Genomic DNA, 22,734 nt, shown 5'->3' on the forward strand with positions numbered 1-22,734 from the left:
TCTCTCTCCCCTTCTCTCTCCCCCTGTCTCTCCCCCTCTCTCCCTGTCTCCCCTTCTCTCTCCCCTTCTCTCTCCCCTTCTCTCTCTCTCCCTCTCACTCCCTCTCTCCCCATCCCCTCTCCCTTCTCTGCCCCTCTCCCCTGCTTGCACATGCTCTCTCTTTCTAAAATAAACAAACAAACAAACAAAAAGATATTTAAAATAAAATTGGAAGATATTAAGAAAACCAAAACAAACCCTAATGTGTTTCCTGGTCATCCTAACAAACCTGACTCCTCACATACACTGCAGCTCTGTGTTAACACTGGGGCCTGGCTCTGGATGTTTGGAGGCCAAGTTGGGGAGGTCTGACCCAGCCAAGCCTCATGCGATACATGTCTTCATGTGCAAAATGGTACCCACCTCTCTGGTCCTTAAAACAAATGAGTTTTCTAAGCTATGAGATATAGCCACCTGAGCCTCCGTTTCCCATCTGTAAAATGGGAACAGCAGCCACATCTCCTTCTAAAGGTGGTTTTGAGGATTCAGTGTTCTGGGGGGACATAAAGCCCTTAGCATACACTACACATGTGGTCAGCCCCCATGGATAGTGGGCACAGTTCCCTTCTCTGACTAGTAGGCTTAGTGGGCTTCTGTTCTCTGAAGGGTGTCTGGGGCTGGCCAGGTGGGCAGGAGAAGGGCATCTGTCTTGGCCACTCATCAGGATCCTCTTGCCAGCTTTCTCCCAAGTAGTGGAGAACACAGCCTTCTTCGGTGACGTGGTGCTGCGCTTCCCGAGGATTGTGCACCACTACTTTGACCACAATTCCAATTGGAATCTTCTCATCCGCTGGGGCATCAGCTTCTGCAACCAGTCGGGCGTCTTTGACCAAGGGCCCCACTCGCCCATCCTTAGCCTGGTAAGGACTGGGGGCAGAGAAGGTTCAGCAGCCCTCTGCCTGGTGGTGCACCATGAACCTTGCATCTGCCTTCAGTTAGGCCTGAATGTCAGCCCTTGGTTGTGGTTTCTGTGATAAGCCTCAGGGCACCTTGAGATGCAGTCTCAAGGGGTTCTGTGCTGACCTGGGTCCCTAGGGGTCATCACCTGTTTCACGTCTGCCTAAGCCTTGGGCCTGAGTCCCACTGTGGAGGGAGTAGCCGCGGGTAAGGAGTCAGGAGAGGCAGAGGATGACTAACTTTTCCTCATCCGCAGATGGCCCAGGAGCTGGGGATCAGTGAGAAAGACTCTGACTTCCAGAACCCATTTAAAGCAGACCACCCAGAGGTAAGCTGCTGGGGCCTATGGCCACGTTTGCCCTGCCTCTGCGGGGTCATGGGAAGCCAGGTCATACAGGGGATGGGACACCTGGGGTGGAGCATGAAAGCCTTTGACTTGGAACCAGACATGGCTTGAGTCTGGATCCACATACCATTATTTGCTCATTGATGCCTTTGGGCAAGCCACTGCCCCTGTCTTAGCCTCAGGCTCCCTGTCTTATCATGGGGTATGGACCCCGGCTGTGGGGGATAGTCAGAGCCTATGAACACACCCATCCTGATGTATAGTAGGCATCTCACGTCAGGTGGCTGCTAGGCAAGGTCAGGCCGTGCTTCTCTACCCTTGAGCCTTTGAGCACTCAGCCAGGCTTCTGTCTCACGTTCCTGCATGTGCTTTCAACCTAGGGGACTGAGGTGGGCTCTGAGGGCTGAAGGCTACAGGGTAGGACCACAGATGGGGACATGCAGAGTAGAATGGAGGAGGGAATCAGGTGGCAGGGCAGTGTATCAGGGGCAGAAAAGCCTGGAGGACTGGACTTGTCAAATCATAGGCTCTCCTCTGGTGTAGGGAGGGGTGTCAGGGTCCGTGAGGGGTCTAGAATTTTAGCCTGCTACTGTTTCATGGATACTGACAGGTCAGAGGCATCAGAGTTCATTATAGCAAAAGCAATATCTGGCCTGTTGGCCTGGCCGTGTGGGTTCCCCATGTTCCTCAAGTCATCCACAGTGACACAGAGGGGCCCAGGCAGATGCTGCACATGCAGTGACTTTGCATGAAGGTGAGGAATAGCGAGTTTGGGATATTCACAGCCTTTGTAGTGAATAGTGGCAAACCTGCTTTTTGAGGGGCGGTCATCCTGTCACCCTTCCAGGTGGTTCTCTGCAAGCAGTCCTGACAAATAATACCCAGATACAGAGAGGTCAGGGCTTTGCTTTCTTGTTGTACCCAGTGAGAACGTGCAGGATGCTCAGGGCCGTGGTTGATTGCCTCCCCCACAGTTTACCTGTCAACCCTGTGTGTTTTGGCTTAACTTAAATTTCCACGTGAATGTGCTATTCAGTCTGATTGATCAGTAGAGGCTAGGACCAAATGTGTCCTAGACCAAATCATATTGCCATTTGATTCTGGCTACCATCAATAGGACTCTAAGCAGCAGGACGAGGCCAACCTGCAGTGTTGATCTCAGCCCCCCAGCTTGCAGACTCAGCCAGCTAGGACAAGTCCTGGGTGGGCCAGTAGGCTTTTGTTGTTGTTGTTGTTGTTGTTGTTGTTGAGTGTTTATTATTTTTTTTTTTTTAATTTTTTTTTTTTTCAACGTTTATTTATTTTTGGGACAGAGAGAGACAGAGCATGAACGGGGGAGGGGCAGAGAGAGAGGGAGACACAGAATCGGAAACAGGCTCCAGGCTCTGAGCCATCAGCCCAGAGCCCGACGCGGGGCTCGAACTCACGGACTGCGAGATCGTGACCTGGCTGAAGTCGGACGCTTAACCGACTGCGCCACCCAGGCACCCCTTGAGTGTTTATTTTTGAGAGAGAGCGTGAGCAGGGGAGGGGCAGAGAGAGAGGGAGAGACAGAATCCGAAGCAGGTTCCAGGCTCTAAGCTGTCAGCACAGAGTCCGATGCGGGGCTCAAACTCACGAACCGCGAGATCATGACCTGAGCCGAAGTCGGATGCTTAACTGACTGAGCCACCCAGGCGCCCCACCAGCAGGGTTTATATTAGACAGAATAGTCTAAGGCCAATCTGTTACCCATGACCACCCACACAAGAGTTTAGACTGACCTATTGATCTTTGATGTCATTGTCAACAATTACAGGGAGCAATACATGGACCCAGAGCAGCCCTCATCCCCAGTGAAGACACATTTCATGGCCCACTGTCTCCCATCTGTCACGACATGGTTTGAACCACTGTTATATTGTTTATCTGAGCCCTGAGAGCAGTGTCACTATGGGATTGCCACCTCATTTGCCCTATGTGGCATAACCCAAGGCCACTCAGGCATCAGGAACAGCAAATGGATTTGTATCTGTCAGGTTAAAACAGGTTGTGTTGGCCTTTGTGCCTGCACAGGGTCACTTAGGGAGCTGCTTTTGGTGGCATCAGGCACAGCAGAGTAGTTTACTACTAACCACATTCCTGTGAGTTTTCCTTTCACAGGGCTGAGATGACACACCCAACAGCCAATCACATTATCAGCTGCAACTGCCACTTGGCTTGGACAGATCCTAGGATTGTTTGCCAAGTGGCGGTGCTAGATCGAAGAGACCAAGAGGATTAATTGTTCCCTCCCCAGATGCTGAGATTATTGCTACAAAATCGGTGTGGCACATCCCAGGACCTAGATAGAATTCCACTTTTTCTCCAGTCCTCTTCTACTCTCACCTGGAGCTTTCTTTCATCCAGAAGGGTCAGATGTGAATGGGACAAGGGCATTTGTCATTTTCAGAGACCCATCATACCTTCCATCTTGGGCCACTGTAGGGGGACTTGGCAGGGAGCATACTTAGCCAAATGGTCATTATTCTAATGATTTCACGTCATACCATTTCAACCAGGGACTCTAGGCAGTCAAGCCAGAAATACAGAGTCCTCTGCTTCATGCCCGTCCATGGTGGCAAGTACAATGCCACATCTAGTACAATGGTGTATTTAGATGGCGAAGCCAGTTAATTGGGCACTATAGGCTTGATCAGCGTTTTGATTCTGGTTGGTGTCATCAGAGAATGGGCCTTATGATGGGCATCTAAACAAGTGACCCGGACTGTTCAGTTGTCAACCATAGTTTGTTTCCATACTTCATGGCCCCAAAGAGGAATGGCTGCCTTTGATCTGCCAGTCTTCTGATATGGACAGCTAGGACCCTGACAACGGTCACTAGAAATAAGACATGCATGGTGTTAGGAATATTATCTAGGCAAGGGTGGTGGCTTTTAATTCAGATCATTGTCTGACTGGCCTTGATGGCATTATCACTGGGGCTGGATGGCTGCCACCGCCAATACACAACAGTGTCTAGGATTCCCAAAAGCACCCCTGGATTTGAGGATTCGCTAGGAAGAATCACGGGAATCAGTGTACAGTTGTGCTCATGGCTGTAGTTGATTATAGCAAAAGAATGCAAAGCGAAATCAGGAAAGGGAAAAGGCTCTTGGGGTGAAGTTTGAGGGAAACCAGGCACAAACCTCCAAGAATCCTCTGCCAATGGAAGCACCCAGGACATACTTAATTTCCACAGCAATAAGATGTGACATGTGAAAAGTTGTCCTGAAAGGAGGCCCATTAAAGACTCAGTGCCTAGAGTTTGTATTGGGAGCTGGTCACTTAAGCTCCCTCTGCCCAGTGCATTCCATAATTCCAGAGTCCCAGGACGACAGCAAGGGGTTCAGCATAAACTCTATTGTTTGCACAGTTTAGGCTCAGTGAGTCACTCTTATCACTTGGTGGGAGTCATCCCAAAATCCAAGTTCCCAGACACCAGCCAAGATACAGCCCTAGAAACAGGCCTTTCAAAGGATAGCAGTCGGGCCAGCTATGTTAACTCTTTTGCACAGTACCATTAGCTCTTAATTTAGGTGAACGATCGGTGAGCCAGGCCTGAGTATTTAGGGGAGCCTCTGAATCAAGAGCCCCTTTGAACCAGTGGCTTTGCTTCAGGCAGCAGAATGGGAGGTAAGGGTTTCCCTACTAGGGTTGCTGTCACCTCGTCACGTAACATCCCTCGAGGTTGCTTGCTATAATCACAACCCTGATAAATGGCCAGTGTAAGAATAGTCAGGGCATACCCAGCAAGAATACGGAAGGACACTCAAGGCCATGGCAAATTGCCTTTCCCCGGGAGGGGCACCCTCATGCTTTATTGCTGTGAGGCTGTCTCTCCTGGCCCTGCAAGTCACGAAGGCCTCTGACATGGGAGGAGGGTGAGAGCATAGACCAGAGAGAATGGGTGCTAGGATAGATTGAGTTTGGCTTTGTCACAATGTGCTCTGCTTGGAAGTAACCATACCAGCAACATGCTTTCCTTACTTCTCATTGGCTAGGGATGGTATCAAGATTTTACTCGCTTTTTAGCATCCAGCATGGACCTGTCCCACCAGCAGCCCAGGCTTGCTCAGCTCCCTTCATGCACTCTCTGTGCTAGTGAGTGTTCTGTACATAAGTACTTCTTATGTACCCATAACTAGAGCCAACTGGTGTCAGGCTGTATGCTGGCCACTGCCCCTGTCCAGAGGGAGCTGGCCCTCTCCCTGCTCACAGTCTGTTGGGGAAGGTGGCAGGGAAACAGTCCCAATCTAGCGTGATCACTGCACCAGTGGAGGAGGGAAGTGTGATGAGCTGTGGAGCCTTCTAAGAGGGGACCTGACCCTGCTTCAGCAGGTAGGTGGTGGAGGCTCTGGGATGAGTAAGAGCTGCTGGGTGGACTGGCCTGGAGAAGACCCTCTAGGCCAAGGCACTGGCTTGCACAGAGCTTTGGAGGCATAGCACATGCATTTATTTATCATTTAGTGAGCACCTACCAAATCCCAGCTGCTAGAGAAGCAGAGTAGCCCTGCTCTCCTGGGAGTGCCATTCTAGTTGGAAGATATAGTCAATAAAAAGCATATAATAATGGGAGGTGGTGACAAGGCTATGGAGAAAAAAGCAGGGGAATGTGCTTAAGGAATCAGGGATGAAGTGGGAGTACAACTGCTATTTTGTGTGACTTAGATGCAGAAGGTCTTACTGAAAAGACCTGAACAAGGTGAGAGAGTGAGTCTTGTATCTAGAGGAAGAACATTCCATGCTGAAGGAGCTGCAGTGCACAGGCCTTGAGTTGGAAGCATATTTGGAGGGGGAAGGGGAAACGTGAGAAGAAAAGGTCAGAGTAGGCCAGATCACAAGACCCTTGGGGGTCTTCTCCAGGCCTTTGACATTTACTCTGAGACACGTGGAGAACAGGGTGATAGGCTCTGACTTCCCCCTGTAGAGGATCAACCTGGCTATTGTGTGGAGAGTAGTCTAGGGGACTAGGGTGGGAACAAAGACACTGATGAGGAGGCGGCTGTGCTGGTCCATTTGGGAGTTAATAGTGGCTTAAACCAAAATCAGGGTGACAACTTTGAGGATGGTGAGATTCTGGTTGTTTAGAAGGTAGAGCCAATAAGATTAGCTAAGGAAGCAGATGTGACATGAGAGGGATGCAGTAAGAAGGACTAGAAGACTTTTGGCTTGCACACATGGAAGAATGGGGCTGCCATTTTGTAAAATGGGCACACTGTGGTGGGACAAGTTTGAGGCTTGGATAGGGGAATCAAGACTTTGTTTCTGGACCTGGTGAGCATCTGAATGAAGATGTCAAGGAGGCAACTGGAAATAGGACTCTAGATTTCAGGTTGAAGCTGGGACTGCCAATGTGAGTCATGCCTATGAAGGAAGGTGTGGAGAGCCGTGGCACAGGTCATGTTCCACCACCCCGGGGCAGGTAGAGTGTCAGGGCAGATAGAGGGCTGCATCCGGGGACGTGCCTACTGGTAGAGGAGGGAGGATCGGAGGAACTAGCAAAGAAGCCCCAGAATGACAGTGTGAGAGTAGAAACCCAGAGAGGATAATTTCTGAGACCCTATGAGAAAAGTGCAGCAAAGGGAGTGAGCGGCTCATAGAATCTGCTGGAAGGCCAAGTAGTGTGAGGCCTGAGAACTGGCCAGTGGGGTTAGCAAGATGAACACTGGCCATCAGAGATCATAATATAAGCTGTTTGAGTGGAGCAGTGGGGACAAAGGTTGGATTTTGAGAATGAGAGGCAAGGAAGTAGACGCAGCAAAAGCAGACTACCTTCAAAGAGCTTTCTTTCCAAAAGGAACAGAACAATGGGAACATAGCTGGAGGGGATGTGGATTCCAGGGGAAATTTTAGTCAGATGGGAGAGACTAGGCATGTTGGCATGTTGATGGGGACAGCCCATTAGGGAGGAAGAATTGATGGTGCAGGGGCAGAAGAGTTGCTGGAGCCCCATCCTGAGGAAGGAAGGCAGGGGAGAAGATCTGGCGCCTGGGGGAAGAGTCCATCTTGTCTGGAAGAACAGGTTGCGCACAGAGGCGGCTGGGTTGGTGGGAGTGGAGGTGGGAGCTTGTGGAATTTTCTTCTGTTCTTGAAATAGCCAGGTCATGGTCTGTGGGGGAGGGGAGGAGGGTTGGGGGGCTAGAGAAGGTGTGCCTAGGAGAGCGGCTGAGGGAGCAGACCAGGAAGACATCCTGGATTGCCAGGCAGCATGAAGGGCCCGCTGGAGGTTAGCATCAGGAATTTAAAGTAGGCATTAGTTAGGCCTAGTGGGGAAGGGGTCTGAGAAAGGGAGAGTCAGTGTTTCTCTTCTGACCCAGCTAGGTGTGGGCCCTCCTGGTGAGGCTAAGCCCGCTGGGGTTGGAAGGCCCAGATCTTCTGACTTGCTGTACCCCAGCCAGAGCCAGAGGGTATGGGGTCCTCTGTGACCTAGGGGGTCAGCTCCTCATCCCTCCCAAGAGGATGAGAATTAACTCCTAGCAACAGGAGGCAGAGTGTGGTAGGGGGAACACTGGTCGGGGAGGTGGGAGGCCTGGGGGCTCGTCCCAGTTGTGCCTCCCACTTGCTGTGTGACTTAAGTATATCATCTACCCTCCCTGGGCCACACTTCTCTGATTTCACCCCACCTTCCAGACTCTCATAGTTCAGCCTCACATGGCAAGTAGATTTCTGCACAAGGTAGAGCTTCTAGTTTGTTTTTAATGTCTACCTTGATCACACATTTGTCAAATTTGCCCTAAGAACAAATAAAGCAGGCATATTTCACAGCATAGTTAACATGAGTTTGGGGTACTATTATGGTATTTCATATGCTAACATGATTCACTTGTTCATTTAAAAAATACATACTGAGTGGGGCGCCTGGGTGGCGCAGTCGGTTAAGCGTCCGACTTCAGCCAGGTCACGATCTCGCGGTCCGTGAGTTCGAGCCCCGCGTCGGGCTCTGGGCTGACGGCTCGGAGCCTGGAGCCTGTTTCCGATTCTGTGTCTCCCTCTCTCTCTGCCCCTCCCCCGTTCATGCTCTGTCTCTCTCTGTCCCAAAAATAAATAAACGTTGAAAAAAAAAAAAATTAAAAAAAAAAAAAACATACTGAGTGCCCTCCATAAGCCAGGCAGGTCTTGTGCTAGGGTCTCGTGAACAACACAGGATCCTCCTGTCCTCACAGAGAATGTTTTCCAGTGGGGGCGACAGGCACGAAGCATGTGATCATGAGGGAGAAGCCCTGGGAAGGAAATGGAGGAGCCAGGCGGGATTCAGGGCAGGTCCCCCAGGATGGCGACAGCTGAGCAGGAGCTAATGTGGCAAAGGTGGCAGGGGCTGGAAAGAGCATTCTGGGCCTTCACAGCACATGCAGAGGCCTGGGGGTGGAAGGGAGCAGGGAACCTGAGAGCCCAAAACAGGGAGTGTGAGGGAGGAACACAGAGGTGGGCAGAGCGGGCCTGCAGATGGAGCATGTGGAATTTTATCCTGAGAATAATGCAGTCATAGAAGGGTTTAAGCAGGAGTGTGACATGGTCAGATTTGCATTTTGGAAAGAACTCACTGCAGTGAGGAGAAGGTCTTGAGAGGCACCACAGTGGGTGTGGAGAGCACTGGGAGGCTCCGAGTCATTGGGAGAGAGGTGGGGGTGGTGATGAGGGTAGCCATAGGGGAGACGGACAGGAGGAGATGAGTTTGAGAGACACTTAGGAGTTAAAACGAGCCAGGCCTTGGCCAAGGAGGGAGAGGGGTGGGGGTGGGGGCCTCACTGTTCACGAGGACGGGGACGTTGCAAGAGGACTGGGTTTTTGCGAAGATGGAGCCATGCCAAGTTTGGGGCACATTTGGGACATCCTAGTGGCATTTAGACATGGAGATGCAGGTATGAGGGGAAACTGACATACATACCTAACAGAAGCCATGAGTTTAGATGAGCCAGTCTGGAGAGGGCAGAGGGAGAAGAGCAAAGGCCCTGGGAATCGCAGTCGAGAAATGCGTCCACTGAAGTCCTCCTTCTCCACCCTGGCTCATTCTGGGTTCTTGTCACCTCATCAAGCACCACCATCCCCACACCGTGGAAGCCATGAGCCTGGGCACCACGATCTCCTCCACCTCTTTTTCAAGGTCTGCCAGTTTGACCTCTGGCCCTCTGCTTCCCATGCACTCCTTTGCCTGGGCTTCTCTGCAGCTTGTTCACAAGCAGCAGGATGCCTGCGGTCTCTTGCTCTCACTGGTTGCCCTCTCCTCCTCAGGGGTATAGCAGCCAGGGCCCTGGGGGGGTCTGCGGTTGTCTTGGGCACTCAGTCCCCTCACCCTGAGAGAAGTCTGCTTATGGTTTCTCAAATGCCCCATGCAGGTTCACACCTTAGCACCTGTCCCTCTCCCTGGAATGTCCTTTTCTTCCCTCATCCTGTCTGCTTGGTGAGCTCCTGGTTGTTTTTCAAGACCCTCTAAGCAGTTTTCCCCAAGCTCGTTGAACTATCTCGAAAGAGTCTGCGGGCTCCTTGAGGGCAGGGCCTGTGTCTAGGCGATCTTCCTGCTGCTGCGAGCCCACAGCAGCCTAGCCTCAGACAAACTCTTTGCTCCCCACAGACTAAACCAGACTGTTCTGTTTTTCTCTCAGTTCATTTCCAGCACTGACCCTTTCCAGAAGGCCCTGAGGGAGGAGGAGAAACGCAGGAAGAAAGAGGAGAAGCGGAAAGAGATGCGAAAAGGCCCCCGGATCTCGAGATCCCAGTCTGAGTTGTAGCAGGAGTGGCCCAGGGCTCAAGGGGCCAGGAGGAGACCAGTCCGGAGGAAGAGGCAGAGGCATCTACTGGTGGTGAGAGCCAGCTCTGTGAAAGGGGAGGTGGCCTTTGCTCAGTCCCCTGAAGCTGGCTCTGCGCCCTAACTGAAGTGACTGGGCCACAGAGGGCTGGATTTCCTTCCTGGGGCCTTCCTGGAGTGGGTGCCAAGGAGGCCTTCAGAGGATGCCATGCTGCAGATCAAACCATGTTGAGATGCTAGGGGAGGCTGGAAGGATCCTGGACTGGACCCTCCCTTTGAGTTAGGACCGCTGACCAGCCAGCTGCCACCCTTCATGAGGAGGCAGCAGAATCAGGCTCTGAGCCACTTGTGGAAGTGCCATGCCTACTGATGGCCCCACTGTGGCACTGAGCTGCTCAGCACAGGTCCCAGCCCCCTGCAGAGACACAGGAGAAGCCAGCAAGCCCTCTGGGCTAACCGAGGCTGATTTGGGCCCCTGGGAGCTGTGAGCCCTTTCACAGGGTAGGGGCCTGGGGGGGGGGGGGGCGGGTTACCAGAGGTCCTCACAGATGTAGAAACTACCTTAGAGGATGTTCCCACCTCATGAGGAGGAGCCCCAGGCCCTAGCAGGGCAGCGAAGCAGGGGCTTGGCTTAGGCCTTCTCTTCCCCTTCTCAGCACCATCCTTCATGAAGAAGTGTCCCGGGAGGGTGTTTAGCCAAAGACCTTAGAGCAACATGATCTCTGTCCTCTGACATCTGGGATGGTCCATGAGCAGGTGCAGGGTAGAGTCGGCTTGTCCTCCAGGCAACTCTAGGAGATCCTTGGCCTGTGGGTAGGGGCTGTTTTGGGAGACAGGCTGTAGCTCTACAGGAGGCTGTGCTTTGTAAAGGCAGACCTGCTGCAAGCTGGATTGGTGAGACTGAGCTCCCCATAGTAGAGACCAGTGGCTGTAGAGCAGGGAAGCTGCAGGGGAATTAGGCCCTGAATGGGCAGCTACCCTGTAATAACGCCCCTCCCAGGCAGAAGAGGGAAAGGCTCTGGTGGGAATTCTACTTTAGTCTCTTTGACCTGGCCAAGCCAGGTATGACCATCCCAGAACCCCCTAGTCCCCCACCACTGACAGAGCCCAAGAGAGACCTGAGTCTTGTCTCAGCCCCTCAGACTTGCCGAGTGATCCTGGCCCAGCCTGTCCCTGTCCTGTAGCTTCACTGGCAAAATGAATTTGATAATGTCTGAACCCTCCCCAGCCCTAAACTGCTTCTCTGAGGCTGGGGCCTGGTTTCTCAGTGACAGATGCCCTTCTCTCATGGTTCTTCACCATCCCATAGGTTTGCTGAGCATCCCTGTTTACACAGCCGAAGAGAAGGACCCAGTCTTCCCTATCTTCACCTCTGTCCCATCTGACACCCCCCATCCTCCTAGGCTCTTCCTTCTACACCTTTCGCCTCTTCATCTTGGTCGATTCCTTCCTCTTCATCCTCAAAGGGGCCCAGGTTTTCCCATCTGACACCTTCAAAGAAACAGGCAGAACCACTCTGCTCTCCCCCTCTCCTTCCCTTTGATGCCGTTGCTGATTGTTGTTACTTGTTCCTGGGATTCCCCCTCAAGTCTTACTGCAGACAGAGCCCTCTCACCTCGAGGCCCAAGGGCATGTGTTTGTCCAGCTTCCTTACAGCTATGATTCAGTCCCAGGAGCAAAGTGCCATCAACCAGATGCACCAGCCCGTGTGGGAGTTGTGCCGGTGAAGGTAGTGGCCACTGGGACCAGAGGTAGGGGGTCAGGGGGTGGGGGGTTCTAGTGGCCAGACCAACACCAAGGGTGCCCAGTGGTGGCAACAGTGATGTCTTCAGTGGTGTTTTCAGCATGGTCTAGGATGTTTTTCCTGTCTGCTGAGCTTCCTAGTTCAATCTCAGGCACCCCTGGAGAGTCTGGGAGCTAGCTCCCCTGTGTCCTCTGAGGCAGGATTTCTCAGCAGTGGCACTGTTTACATTTAAGGCCAGATAGTTCTTTGTTGTGTATATGAGGATGGCTGACCTGTGTGTGTAGGATATTTAGCAGCATTCTTAGCCTCTGCCTACCAGATGCTAGTAGCAGTCTCCAGACATTACCACAGGACCCCTGGGGACAAAATCTCCTTGGTCCACAGCACTTGTCCCTCCTTATCCAAGCCCTACATCTTCCTCTGCTGTCCCCAGTCACTGCCCTCAGAGAGATGCTGTTGGAAGCTCCTTGAGATGATCCTTCCAGGCTTCTGGGCTGCTATGTTGTCCTGGTTCTCTGCCCTTAGTCTCAATCTGCTTTGTCTCTTCCTGATTCCTCTTTCCTTCCCCACCCCTTAAATGAAGAGTTTTAGCTTAGTCTCTCCTCTCTGCTCTTTTCTGCTTGGCACCTTTATCCTCTGAGACCCCAAAGCTGATGACACCTTCCCTCTTGCCACTGATAATCCTCAGTCCTTAGGTTTCAGCTTATCCAAAACCAAACTTGTAATTTCCCATCCCCAAGCCAGCCTGATCTTTGTGTCAAACCATGGGGTACATGTTCTTGCGTAATGCTGGAGGAAGTGACAAATCCTGAAAGATTGGGGGAGGAAGGAGAAGGTGACAAGGCACTGTGAGCAGAGGCCTAAAAGGGGAGGCATCAAAGGTACTCCGTGAAAAAGCATGTGCAACATTCTCTTCTATGACCTGTAGTAGTTGCCCAGTCTGTGGTAGATCTCTGGATATATGGTTGTCTAGTCCCTCCCTTTCCAGATGAAGAACCCAGGTCCTGAGGAGTGACTTGTCTAAGACTGGTCCACTCTTGAGAGCCAGTCTCTGTTCTCCCAGCCAGGGCAAGGTGCCCGCTGGGAGAGATGTTCAATTAGGTGGGATCCAGGGCCATAGGGACAATGCCAGTGTTTCGCTGGATGCAGTGCAGCCACATTTTTTCTGCAATTTCTCCTGAGCCTTCATTTGTGCTCCCTCAGGCCACTTTGTTAGGCCCCACCGCTTCTAGGCAGATCCAGTAGGGAGTTGTGGGGACAGCACAGAGTGGGAGGTACTGTGCCCGACCTGCTGCTTAGGTTGCCCTCTGCAGGGCGATGCTCGGGCTTTGGGTTGGGAGACAGCTGTACCAAACTGAGTTATGGTAGTCCAGAGACAGTCACCCCTCAGTGGGGGGAGCCCTGTGAGAGGTGCAGTCCAAGGTGGCACTGCCCAACTCCATGCCTGATCCAGGGCAGGGCATCAGGGTTTAGTTTCCTGTTTCAGGGTGAGACTGGTAGGTGTAGTCTGCGTATAAACTCTTCTGCATGTAAACAGTGAAGAAACATTCTTGTCCTTTTTTCCCCCCAAAATAAGTCACTTTTTTCTTATGTTATACATGTTCATTATAAGAAGTAATTTAAACAATACTGAAACACCAAGAAGAAAATAAAATTCACCCTAAGTCCAACCACTCCCATAATCATGACTGACAACTCAGCTGTTGGGCCTTCCAGCCTTTTGCCCTTCATGTGAGCACATAGATCCCTATTTTTTCAATTGCAGTAGCTGCTTTGTACGGGCACATACTATATGCCAGGCCTTATGCCAAGTGCTGGCTGCTGGCAACTCCTCCTGCCTCAGGGCCTTTGTCCATATCATCTGTTCCCCTGGCTACACTAGACATGATTCCTCAAAATTTTAGGTTTCATCTTAAATGTCAGAGTCCTTTAACTGACAACCTAAGTTAGGTCCTTTGTTAGTTTCATCACCCCCTTTACTCTCCATTGATTACCTGTACCTTACCTGCTTTCTATTTCTGTTTAACGTCTGTTCTCTTCACTAGACTGGAAGCTCTCAGAGGGCAGGAACTGCCTTTTTTTGCCTGTCAGAAATGTTCAATAAATGTTGTCAAGTGAATGTGCAAATGATCTCTAATCTTCAAAACTGAGAGGACACTTTTCCCTGCATTTTAGAGATGACAAAATGGGAGGCTTAGAGCAGTTAGGCCAAGGTCACACTGCATAGTGGATCCATATGTCTGCCTCCACACAGGCTACTACGTGCTCTCTTCTTTACCTCAAAAGCGACAGCTCTGTTAACATACTTTTCCTTTTTAACAATCTATTGTTAGAGCATTTGTCAATAAGCATTTATGCACATGACCTTTAATGATATTTCATTCCATTGTGTGGATGTAATTTATTCATCCAGTCCTTTATTGGGCTTCCCAATATTTGCCCCAGTTACGTCTCTGAACTTCTATATTTGCGCACTTTGAGCACTCATAACTTTTATTCCATAGGATAAATTCCTACTGGTCTGCACATTTGTTTACATGGAGACCAGCTGCAAGGTGGGGCAGTGGGAACTTGTGGGCGGGCTGCACGTCAGAATCCCTCCTTCACGGCCAAAATGCTCAAGCCTGGGTCACACCTTAGGAGGCCTGTGGTGGGTCTCGGGCTCTAGCATTGCTTTAAAAGTCTGCAGGAGGTTCGGAGGGACCCAGGGTGAGACCGTAGGTCGCGGCAGGTGCAAAGGCACAGAGGTTGTAAAATGCACTCTGCACTTGGGACAGTTCACGGCCCACGGCGAACCTCCATTTCCGCCTTTGCAAGGGGCTTGCTAGGAACGCGACTTGAATGATCGAGACTCCTCCGGGCCCCAGTGCTGGGGGCCAGGTTTGATTCTACCCGCTCTCCTAGGCAGGCTGGGCGGGGGAGCAGCTGGGAAGATGACGTAATGTGCTCACAGCGCGCTCCGGGGGCGACCCGCAAGCGGGGGCGGAGGGTGTTAACCCTTCCACCCCCCCAGCCGGTGGATGGACTAGCTTGCAGAGGCAGATCCAACTGAAAATGGAGCGGCGCCTTTAAACAAGGGGAGTAAGGTTGGGCTGAGGACCCGGAGCCTTCACTTCGCATTTGCTACGAGCCCTCGCGGGGCGGGGCCTCGCTATGCAAATCTGAGCTGCTGATCGATGACGCGCCATCACCCCACGCGCCGCTTCGCGCGCTGATTGGCCACGATGAGCCTGGTCCCATTGACAACAAACAAGGGGGCGCGCGGCCCGGAGGCGGGGCCGCAGAGGGCGCGGGTTGGGGCGGGGGAATCCCGCCCCGCCCCTCCCGCGCGGCGCAAACATGGCGGCGGCTGGCACCGGCCGGTGAGGCGGTACCGGGAGGGGGCTGTTGGGTGTCATGGGCGGTGGCGGCGGCACCGCCCCCGCGTCTCCCTGAGCGGGACGGTAGGGGGGCCTCCGCGCCGAGCCGGGCGATGGACGAGAGTGGCGAGCTGGGAGGTCTGGAGACCATGGAGACGCTCACAGAGCTGGGCGACGAGCTGACCCTGGGGGACATCGACGGTGAGTGGTAGGTGGGTGGGTGGGAGTGCGGGGGCGCGCGGGGAGGAAGGGGTTACGGCAGCGCGCGGGTGCGCGTGCGCCCACCCCCCGCAGCCCTGGCTCGCGCGGGAAGCATCGGCACGCGCGGTCGGCCCGGCGGAACCCAACCCTTTGGAGTGCTGCGGGTTTGGGTCCCCGCCCGGCCGCTCGGTTCTGCGGTGCCGCGTGTCCGGAAGCGGAGGGGGGGGGTCGTGGGGCCGGGGGCGCGGAGCTGGGGGCCTCGCGAGCGCCCTGCGGGAGCAGCCCGAGGAGAGCGCGCGGCCGCCGCCTCCCTCGCGCGCCTACACGCGCCGCGCCAGGTCCCGCTCTCCCGTTGCCCGCAGCTCCGCGTCGCACCTGTCACTCCCCGCCCGGCCGCGGGGGCGGCTTTGGGATTACCGAAACAGGGTCCCCAGGCTCCGCGCGCTCCTCTCTGGCCCTCCGGGGGGTGACTTGCGGCCGGGTCACTTGGCGCTCTGGGAAACTTTGGGCAGGGAGCTCCTGCGGAAGCAAGTTGCTGATGAAAGCGAGCGGTGGCGGCGGAGTATGGACGCTTCTCTCCGGGATGGAGACTCGGGCGCTCCTGCTATCGCGCTGCAGAGGGAATTGAGCAGCAAGAATTTTGAGTTGTGGCCCTTCGGGGACAGGCTGGGGAGCGGGTAGCCTTTGTTCCGGCGACCTTAACAGCGGAGTGGAAGAGCTGGTAGGAGCCCAGGGGATTCTCTCTTGCAATGCTCTCATTTTGTGACCATGGAAACCCAAAGTTTGGAGAAGGTCAGTTACTTGCCCAAGGTCTACCAGCTGGTTATAGAGCCCAGTTCCTGAGCCGGTGTCACTATAGCAGGCTTTCATCTGACACTTGGGAGTGAGGAGTCCAATGAATAGGTTAATAACCATAATAATAACTCTCAGTAGTTGGGCTCTTCTGATAGTCCCCAAATTCTTTATATTATTTCACTTATGCCTCCCTACAATCCCATGGTAGACAGAGGCCAGATGTTTACTTGTACAAGGTCACTAACCTTAAATTGTCCAGAACCCATGGTCTTAAGCAGTAACTCAAGTGCGTTGTGCTCATGAGTTTTATAAAGTCCTGTCATGTCCAGGATTTCACTACAGTCTTGCCCGCAGAAACGACAGCTACATCCCTGTTGTACAGATGAAGAAACTGAGGCACAGAGAATTCTCTTCTAGGGGAAGAGATAAGTGACAGCAGCTAATTGAAAAGAATGTTTCCCATTTTGCTTCTGTAACATTTAACTCCTTGGCTTGTCCTTGCCTTCTGTTTCTGCTCATTCTGGCAGTGAGCTAAGACCCTTAACTGAAGCCCCAAGTCTTACCACAGATTTCCCCCCGAAGTGCTCCTAAATACGGAGATGTGTTAACAAATGGAGGAGAGAGGTTCTTGAACTTAAGAAGCACAGCTAACATGTTTTGAGCATGTATGTGCCAGACACTGTGTTAAGCACTCATACACATGAATGTTCTCAATCCTTAACAACAGTTTCATCAGGTAGAGACATCTGTTTTACTACTCTCATCCCCTTTCATAGATCCTGAAACAGAGGCTCAAGGTGGTTCATTAACTTACCCAAGGTTACCCAGCCAGTAAGAAGTATGCCTAAGGCTGCCTACCAGCAAGCTCACCGGAAGAAATTCCTGTGCATTTTGCCTTCTCATTCCATAACCAGTTCTTGTTTCTCTTAGTTTGTAATGTGTTCACTTATCTAATGGTCAAGTATTAACCTTTTCCCCGTAGATTTCTGAGTAAAATGTACATTCTGGAAACTAGTGCAGTGGTTCAGTGGCTTCACGGGTCCCCATACCAGATTTGGGAAAAAGTGACTCCCTGCCTTCAGTTGGTCAACGAGTATTCAAGTGCCAGCTGTGGTTTCTGAGCTGTAGGGAACATGAAAGATAGGAAAGAAGATTTTATGGCCTCATGGAGCCTAAGAGGAATAACAGTAAAACTGTGATGCTCAGTATAGAATAGCTTACAGTTGCTCAGAGCAATAAGTGAAAGTCAACATTGAGGGAGCTGGTCAAGGCTGGCATACCAGGAAGACCACTCCAAGGAGGTGGACTTTGACCAGGTTTTGGAGCACAAGAAGGGTTGGGCAGGCTGAAGGCCAGTGGTCTGCAGTTACAAATATTCCTGAATTCTTATGCATCCGTTCCCCCTCCAGAAGTTCAGCTCCATGAGTGCCAGGTCCTTCTGTTTCCTTCATGCTGTGTTTCTAGCACTTAGAATAAGTATTTGTGGACTACCTGAATGAATCTAGTGACCTTGGGCTGGGCAGGATTCTAAGTTGTACTAGACACAGCCTTTGGGGCTGGGTTAGATCAGGGGTAACCTGCCCCGTTGTTTCCAGAGCCAGTCAGGTAAGGAAGAAGAGACCATGAGAATGAATAAATATACTTGATGTGTGTGTTGGGGGATGGTGTGCAGTTTGCATAGTTTGCAGCCTGGGGATTTCATGTCTGCCTCCTGGAAGACCAATTGGGCAAGATCCTTCCCTGGGCAACCTCATCTGTGCTGTAATCTATGAGTGCCCTTCAAAGATGTGAGTCCATGGAGGCCACATCCATTCATTTATTCAGCACATGTCTTGAGTGGCTCCTAAGTACCCCTATGGTGGACAGAGTGTTGAGGATAGCTTTGAACAAGACCTCCACGTTCTCTTCCCTCTCAGTGATCTTAAATTCTTGAGGGAAGAAACACAAGAGGAACAAATCACTTAAATGAATAGCTCTGGCAGGACACGTGAAGAAAATAACACGGGCTCATGTTATACAGAATGACTAGGGCAGACTAATTTAGGTGAGGGAGGCCTCTTGGCAAAGGGATCTGCCATCTCTTTTTCAAGAGGTACCCAAGTCAGGATTTTTATGTGAAATGTCCACATTTTTAAATGGTGGCTCCAAGCGGTTGGTTGTTTTTTTTAAAGAAACATACTGTAGGCCCAACAAAGCATGATGTGTCAGTTGGTCTCCAGGGCCCCGTTCCACCGCAGGATGATCTGCTGTCCCAGGCCTCCGGTCCTCTGATGATAGAGTATCTAGGGCACTTTCTTTTATGGTGGATAGCCGCGTCGTGAGAATGCGCCTCACGTGTTGTAACAAACCAGGTCTTCTGCAAAGGCAGAGAGGGGAGATATTTTTCCACCGGGATCAGGAAAGGCACAATGACAGAGGTGTCCTTCCCGTAAGACCCAAAAGGGTGGGTGGCAGAATCATGACCATCACATGGCTGCCTTAGAGATCAAGGATTACTAGTGAGTCCTTGGACCACGTGGTGTGTATAAGGCAACGGTAGAAGATAAGGTCTGAAAGGTGTGTTGGAGCCAAACTGGGGGGTCCTCATACCTGATGCACATGTTTTGTGGAATGTGGAGAGGGACCTGCTGAGGATTTTGAACTAGGGAAATGACGCATCAATCACAGGTTTTAAGAGAATTCAACTGTGGTGATGGGCAAGGAGGATTGGAGTCAGGGAGCCCAGTTTAGGAGGGAATTGCAGCTATTCGGGTGTGAGGTGATAATACTAAGGGGGTGATGGGGTTTGGATAGGAAGTGGCCATTGTGCAAGATGGTGGACATAACAGGCTGGGGCCTCAGTGAAGGCCTTGCCCTGAAGGCAGAGTAGAGGTGGAATTCTGTGATCCCATCAGGGCTTTGATCCTCCGGCATTGAGACAGTTCAGAAGCCAGCAGGAAAAGCTGGCTTGGGGGAGATGATAAACATTTGTCTTAAATGTGCAGTGGTTGAGGTGCTGGTGGGCGGGAGGTCATCCACTAGGAAATCAGGCCAGTTACCCAGGAAAAGGTCAAAGCTGGGGATGGAGATTGAAGAGTAGTCACTGTGGAGTTGAGGCTAGAGGTGAGAGAAGATAGAACTGGGAAGTCAGGTCAGGTGAGGAAAGTGTGATAGAAAACTGAAGGAAGGTGAACTTTTCAAGGAGTGGTTAGTGGATGCCAGGGATCATGCTGCAGAGGACAGCAGGGATGACGAGGCCATGAAAGGAGTCATGGGATTTGGCAGTTGGGAGGTCGGCCTTTGACAGAGAAGTCAGATGAAGGGGTCCAAGTCTAGATAAGCCAAAAAGAGGTCGGGAGTGAGTGGATGATGGCAAGTAGAGGCAGCTGTTTTCTTTGGAGAAGGGTCAAGAAACTTTTCAAGTGAGCTGTTTTACTTTTTGTCCTTGTGGATTGGTCTGTTCTGAACGCTTCACAGAAATGGAATATGTGGCCTCCTTCCCTTAGCATGGCTTTACGGTTCATCAGTGTTGCAGCAGAGTGTTCCCTTGTGTGGATACATCATGTTTTATTTGTCCATTCATCAGTTGACCAACATTTAGGCTGTTTCTACTTTTGAACTGTTATAAATGAAGCTGCTGTGAACATTTGTGTGCAGGAGTTTGTCTGGACATAGCCTTTTGTTTCTCGTGTGTAGATCCTCTACATTTTTTTTTATTTAAAAAAGTTTTTTTTTGTTTTTAACATTTATTCACCTTTGAGAGACAGAGAGAGACAGAGCGTGAGCAGGGGAGGGACAGAGAGAGAGGGAGATACAGAATCAGAAGCAGGCTCCAGGCTCTGAGCTGTCAGCACAGAACCCGGCGCGGGGCTTGAACCCATGAACGGCGAGACCATGACCTGAGCCAAAGTCGGACACTTAACTGACTGAGCCACCCAGGCGCCCCAATCCTCTACATTTTTTGTTGCTGTTTGTATTTTTCCCAGGCCCTGTAATAATACCGGTTATTCACTTGCTTAACTTTCTGTGTTCTCTCAATGAATTCTGCCCTAGTTCTTGTGACAGCAGCTCTCAATATGAAGTTAGCTCCTTTTACCCCCTTGTCGCTCCCTCTTTTTTGCCCCATCTGATGTTTGTCTAGCTCCGGTGTCCCGCACTTATCCTGGGATTACCTTAGTCATCACCCTGGGGAGTGATAATTGAAGCCACTGTTCCCTAGGTGGTATTTTTTCACTCATTTTGATGGAGCACATCCTCCAGCAGCTTCTTCAGAAAGAGTACATTAGAAGTAAATTTAGGGTGGGGGCGGGGGGCCTTGGCTGTCTTACAATATCTTTGTTCTACCCTCATGTCAATTTGATAGTTTGGATGAGTTTGGAATTTTAGGTTGGACCTAATTTTATATCAGAAGTTTGATGGGGCTCCTAGGTGACTCATCAGTTAAGCGTCTGTCTTCAGCTCGGTTCACGAGTTTGAGCCCCTCATCTGGCTCTCTGCTGTCAGCTCAGAGCCTGGAGGCTGCTTCAGATTCTGTCTCCCTCTCTCTCTGCCCCTCCCCGCCTCGCACTTGGTCAGTCTCTCTCTCCCTCTCTCTCTCTCAAAAATAAAAACATTAAAAGAAATGAAAAAAGTTTCAAGCATCGCCTAATTGTCTTCTAGCTTCTGCTCATTGAGATCTGATACCAATTGATTCCCGATCCTTCATGTGCCAGCTGTTTTCTCCTCTGGAAGTTTGTAGGGTCTTGTCTTTATCCTGGGTGTTCTGAATTCCATGGCAATACACACTGATGTGACTGAACTGTCAGTCGCTGTCTCTACTTTGTGGGCTCCGGTGGGGGTGGGGGTGGGGCTCACTGTGTCAGATACCCGCATTCATGCGGTCCTCCTGCTGGTCGCCCACGCGGTGCCCCAGCCTGCGGAGGAACTTCCTTCCCGTTCTGGAGCCTTTGGGTGGCACTGCCTTGTCCTCGGCTGTCTTCTCCCAGCGGTCAGCTCCATCTTTGAAAGAGACCCCGACACCAGCCGGCAGCGAAGGGGTACTCTGCAGAGGTGTTGTGGGAGCCCCCGGCCAGGGTGTCCACGTCTGGTGGGGAGTGTGGAGTGGCCAACCGGGTGAGCCAGGGGTGAGTGTTGGGAGGGTGTGGGCAACACCCCACTGGGAGGTGAGGAGAGGTGTGGAAACCAAACACGTTGTTTCTCCGGTGAGTCATACTTGGGGAAACTGCTCAGTGAGGTAAAGCACAGATCTACTTTTCTAGCCCCGTGTATAGCTTTTTCAAGACAAACTTTGTTTTGACACTTGAGTATACATCACTGTGGTTAATGTCTGCGTTGAAAGTACAGCTGTTGCTCACAGCTTATTTATTTTCTACCCGGTTTTAGCTCCTGATCTGCTCTCATCCAGTTCCATTTCCTGGGATATAAAGTTTTCTGGGGTCGCTCGCTCGAGCCACTGAACCAGTCTCCTTGGGTTTCTCCTCCCTCCCGGGTGTGTTTGCCTTTGCCCTTGACACTCTCACTCACACCCTTCGGCCTAATGTTCACTGAACAGTCTTTTCTGTTGTTCTCCTACTCAGCTCATGTATTGGCATTTTTTAAAAATATATTTTTGTATTTGTCTTCACTGGATCTCTTCTGTCCTCCATTTCATAGTTTAAAAAGTTCTCAAAAGACTTTATTCAAAAAAGCGCGTTCTGATGGTCAAATCGTCTGTCTGTATCTTCCGGATGCTGTCTGAGCTTGATTAACACGTGCACGAATTGTTACAACATTTTCACTGACAGGTTGCTAGATGTTGAAACAGTTGAGCTTTAATAGACGGATGATCCTGCCTAACCCCCCACCCTTCACCCCCACCCCCCTGCACTGGCAGGCCCTTGCATATCCATGTCCCTGCAGGACAATAAATACCATTGTCCTGAACACGACATGACTCTGGAGTCAGTTCATTGGTGTGTATTTCCCAAAGAGAGCGCCGCGACACAAGGGGTCTTCACCCTGCCAGCCGTAGCCCTTCTAATGTTTGAAACTCTCCAGTTGCTGTAAATTACTGTGATTACTGTGGTGATTGGGACTTAACCACTTGGAAAATATCTTTATTTTTTTGAAAAGGCAATACATTCGTGTGGCAAAATTAAAAAACGTGAGAAAGGACTGTGAAGAGTCCTGTCCCTGCCCTGCTCCGATTTGCTTAGCACCCACCAGCCCCGCCTCCTCACAAGTAATTCATTCTTAAGTTTCTTTACCTTCTTCAAAACTTCCTTAATGCAAATATAAGCAGATAAGCATGGCTTTTAATATTTGCTCCCCTTTTTATCCCTACACAGATAGGGAGCATGCTACAAGCTTTGTTCTGCACCTTGCCTTTGTTGTTGTTGTTGTTGTTTTTTTCACTTAACTACGTATATCAGAGATCTTTCCAGTCTTCAGGGCTGCATGGTTTTCCATTGCATAGATGTACTGCTGTGCTTTCATTCATCCAGTCCTTTTCTGATGGACGTTTCAGGGTGCTTCCAGTCCTACTATTAAAGACAATGCTGTGGTGACTAGCTTTGTACACTCGTCATTTTCACACACGTGTGGGTGTAAGCACGGGATAAAGGACCAGAAG

The 22,734-nt window shown here is 51.2% G+C and overlaps 2 protein-coding genes across 5 annotated transcripts in view; both read left to right on the plus strand.

Annotated features, from left to right (window-relative positions):
- The window catches only part of CCDC134 (coiled-coil domain containing 134), a 38,320-nt gene that overhangs the window by 4,853 nt on the left and 10,733 nt on the right, over nt 1-22,734 (plus strand). For 2 of the 3 annotated variants that reach the window (XM_045464635.1, XM_045464636.1), the window contains 3 exons: nt 718-899; nt 1,193-1,264; nt 9,904-13,909. In XM_045464635.1, coding sequence (XP_045320591.1) covers nt 718-899; nt 1,193-1,264; nt 9,904-10,029 — 380 coding nt within the window. In that variant the 3' untranslated portion in view covers nt 10,030-13,909. Of the gene's footprint in view, nt 1-717; nt 900-1,192; nt 1,265-9,903; nt 13,910-22,734 lie in introns of those variants that run through there. The other variant, XM_045464637.1, reaches the window with a different exon arrangement.
- The window catches only part of SREBF2 (sterol regulatory element binding transcription factor 2), a 59,127-nt gene continuing 51,462 nt past the window's right edge, over nt 15,070-22,734 (plus strand). The window contains exon 1 of one of the 2 annotated variants that reach the window (XM_045464629.1): nt 15,070-15,350. In XM_045464629.1, the coding sequence (XP_045320585.1) occupies nt 15,263-15,350 (88 nt within the window). In that variant the 5' untranslated portion in view covers nt 15,070-15,262. Of the gene's footprint in view, nt 15,351-16,084; nt 16,143-22,734 lie in introns of those variants that run through there. The other variant, XM_045464630.1, reaches the window with a different exon arrangement.

Source organism: Leopardus geoffroyi, chromosome B4, assembly GCF_018350155.1.
Source record: "Leopardus geoffroyi isolate Oge1 chromosome B4, O.geoffroyi_Oge1_pat1.0, whole genome shotgun sequence".
In the NCBI taxonomy this organism is placed as follows: Eukaryota; Metazoa; Chordata; class Mammalia; order Carnivora; family Felidae; genus Leopardus; species Leopardus geoffroyi.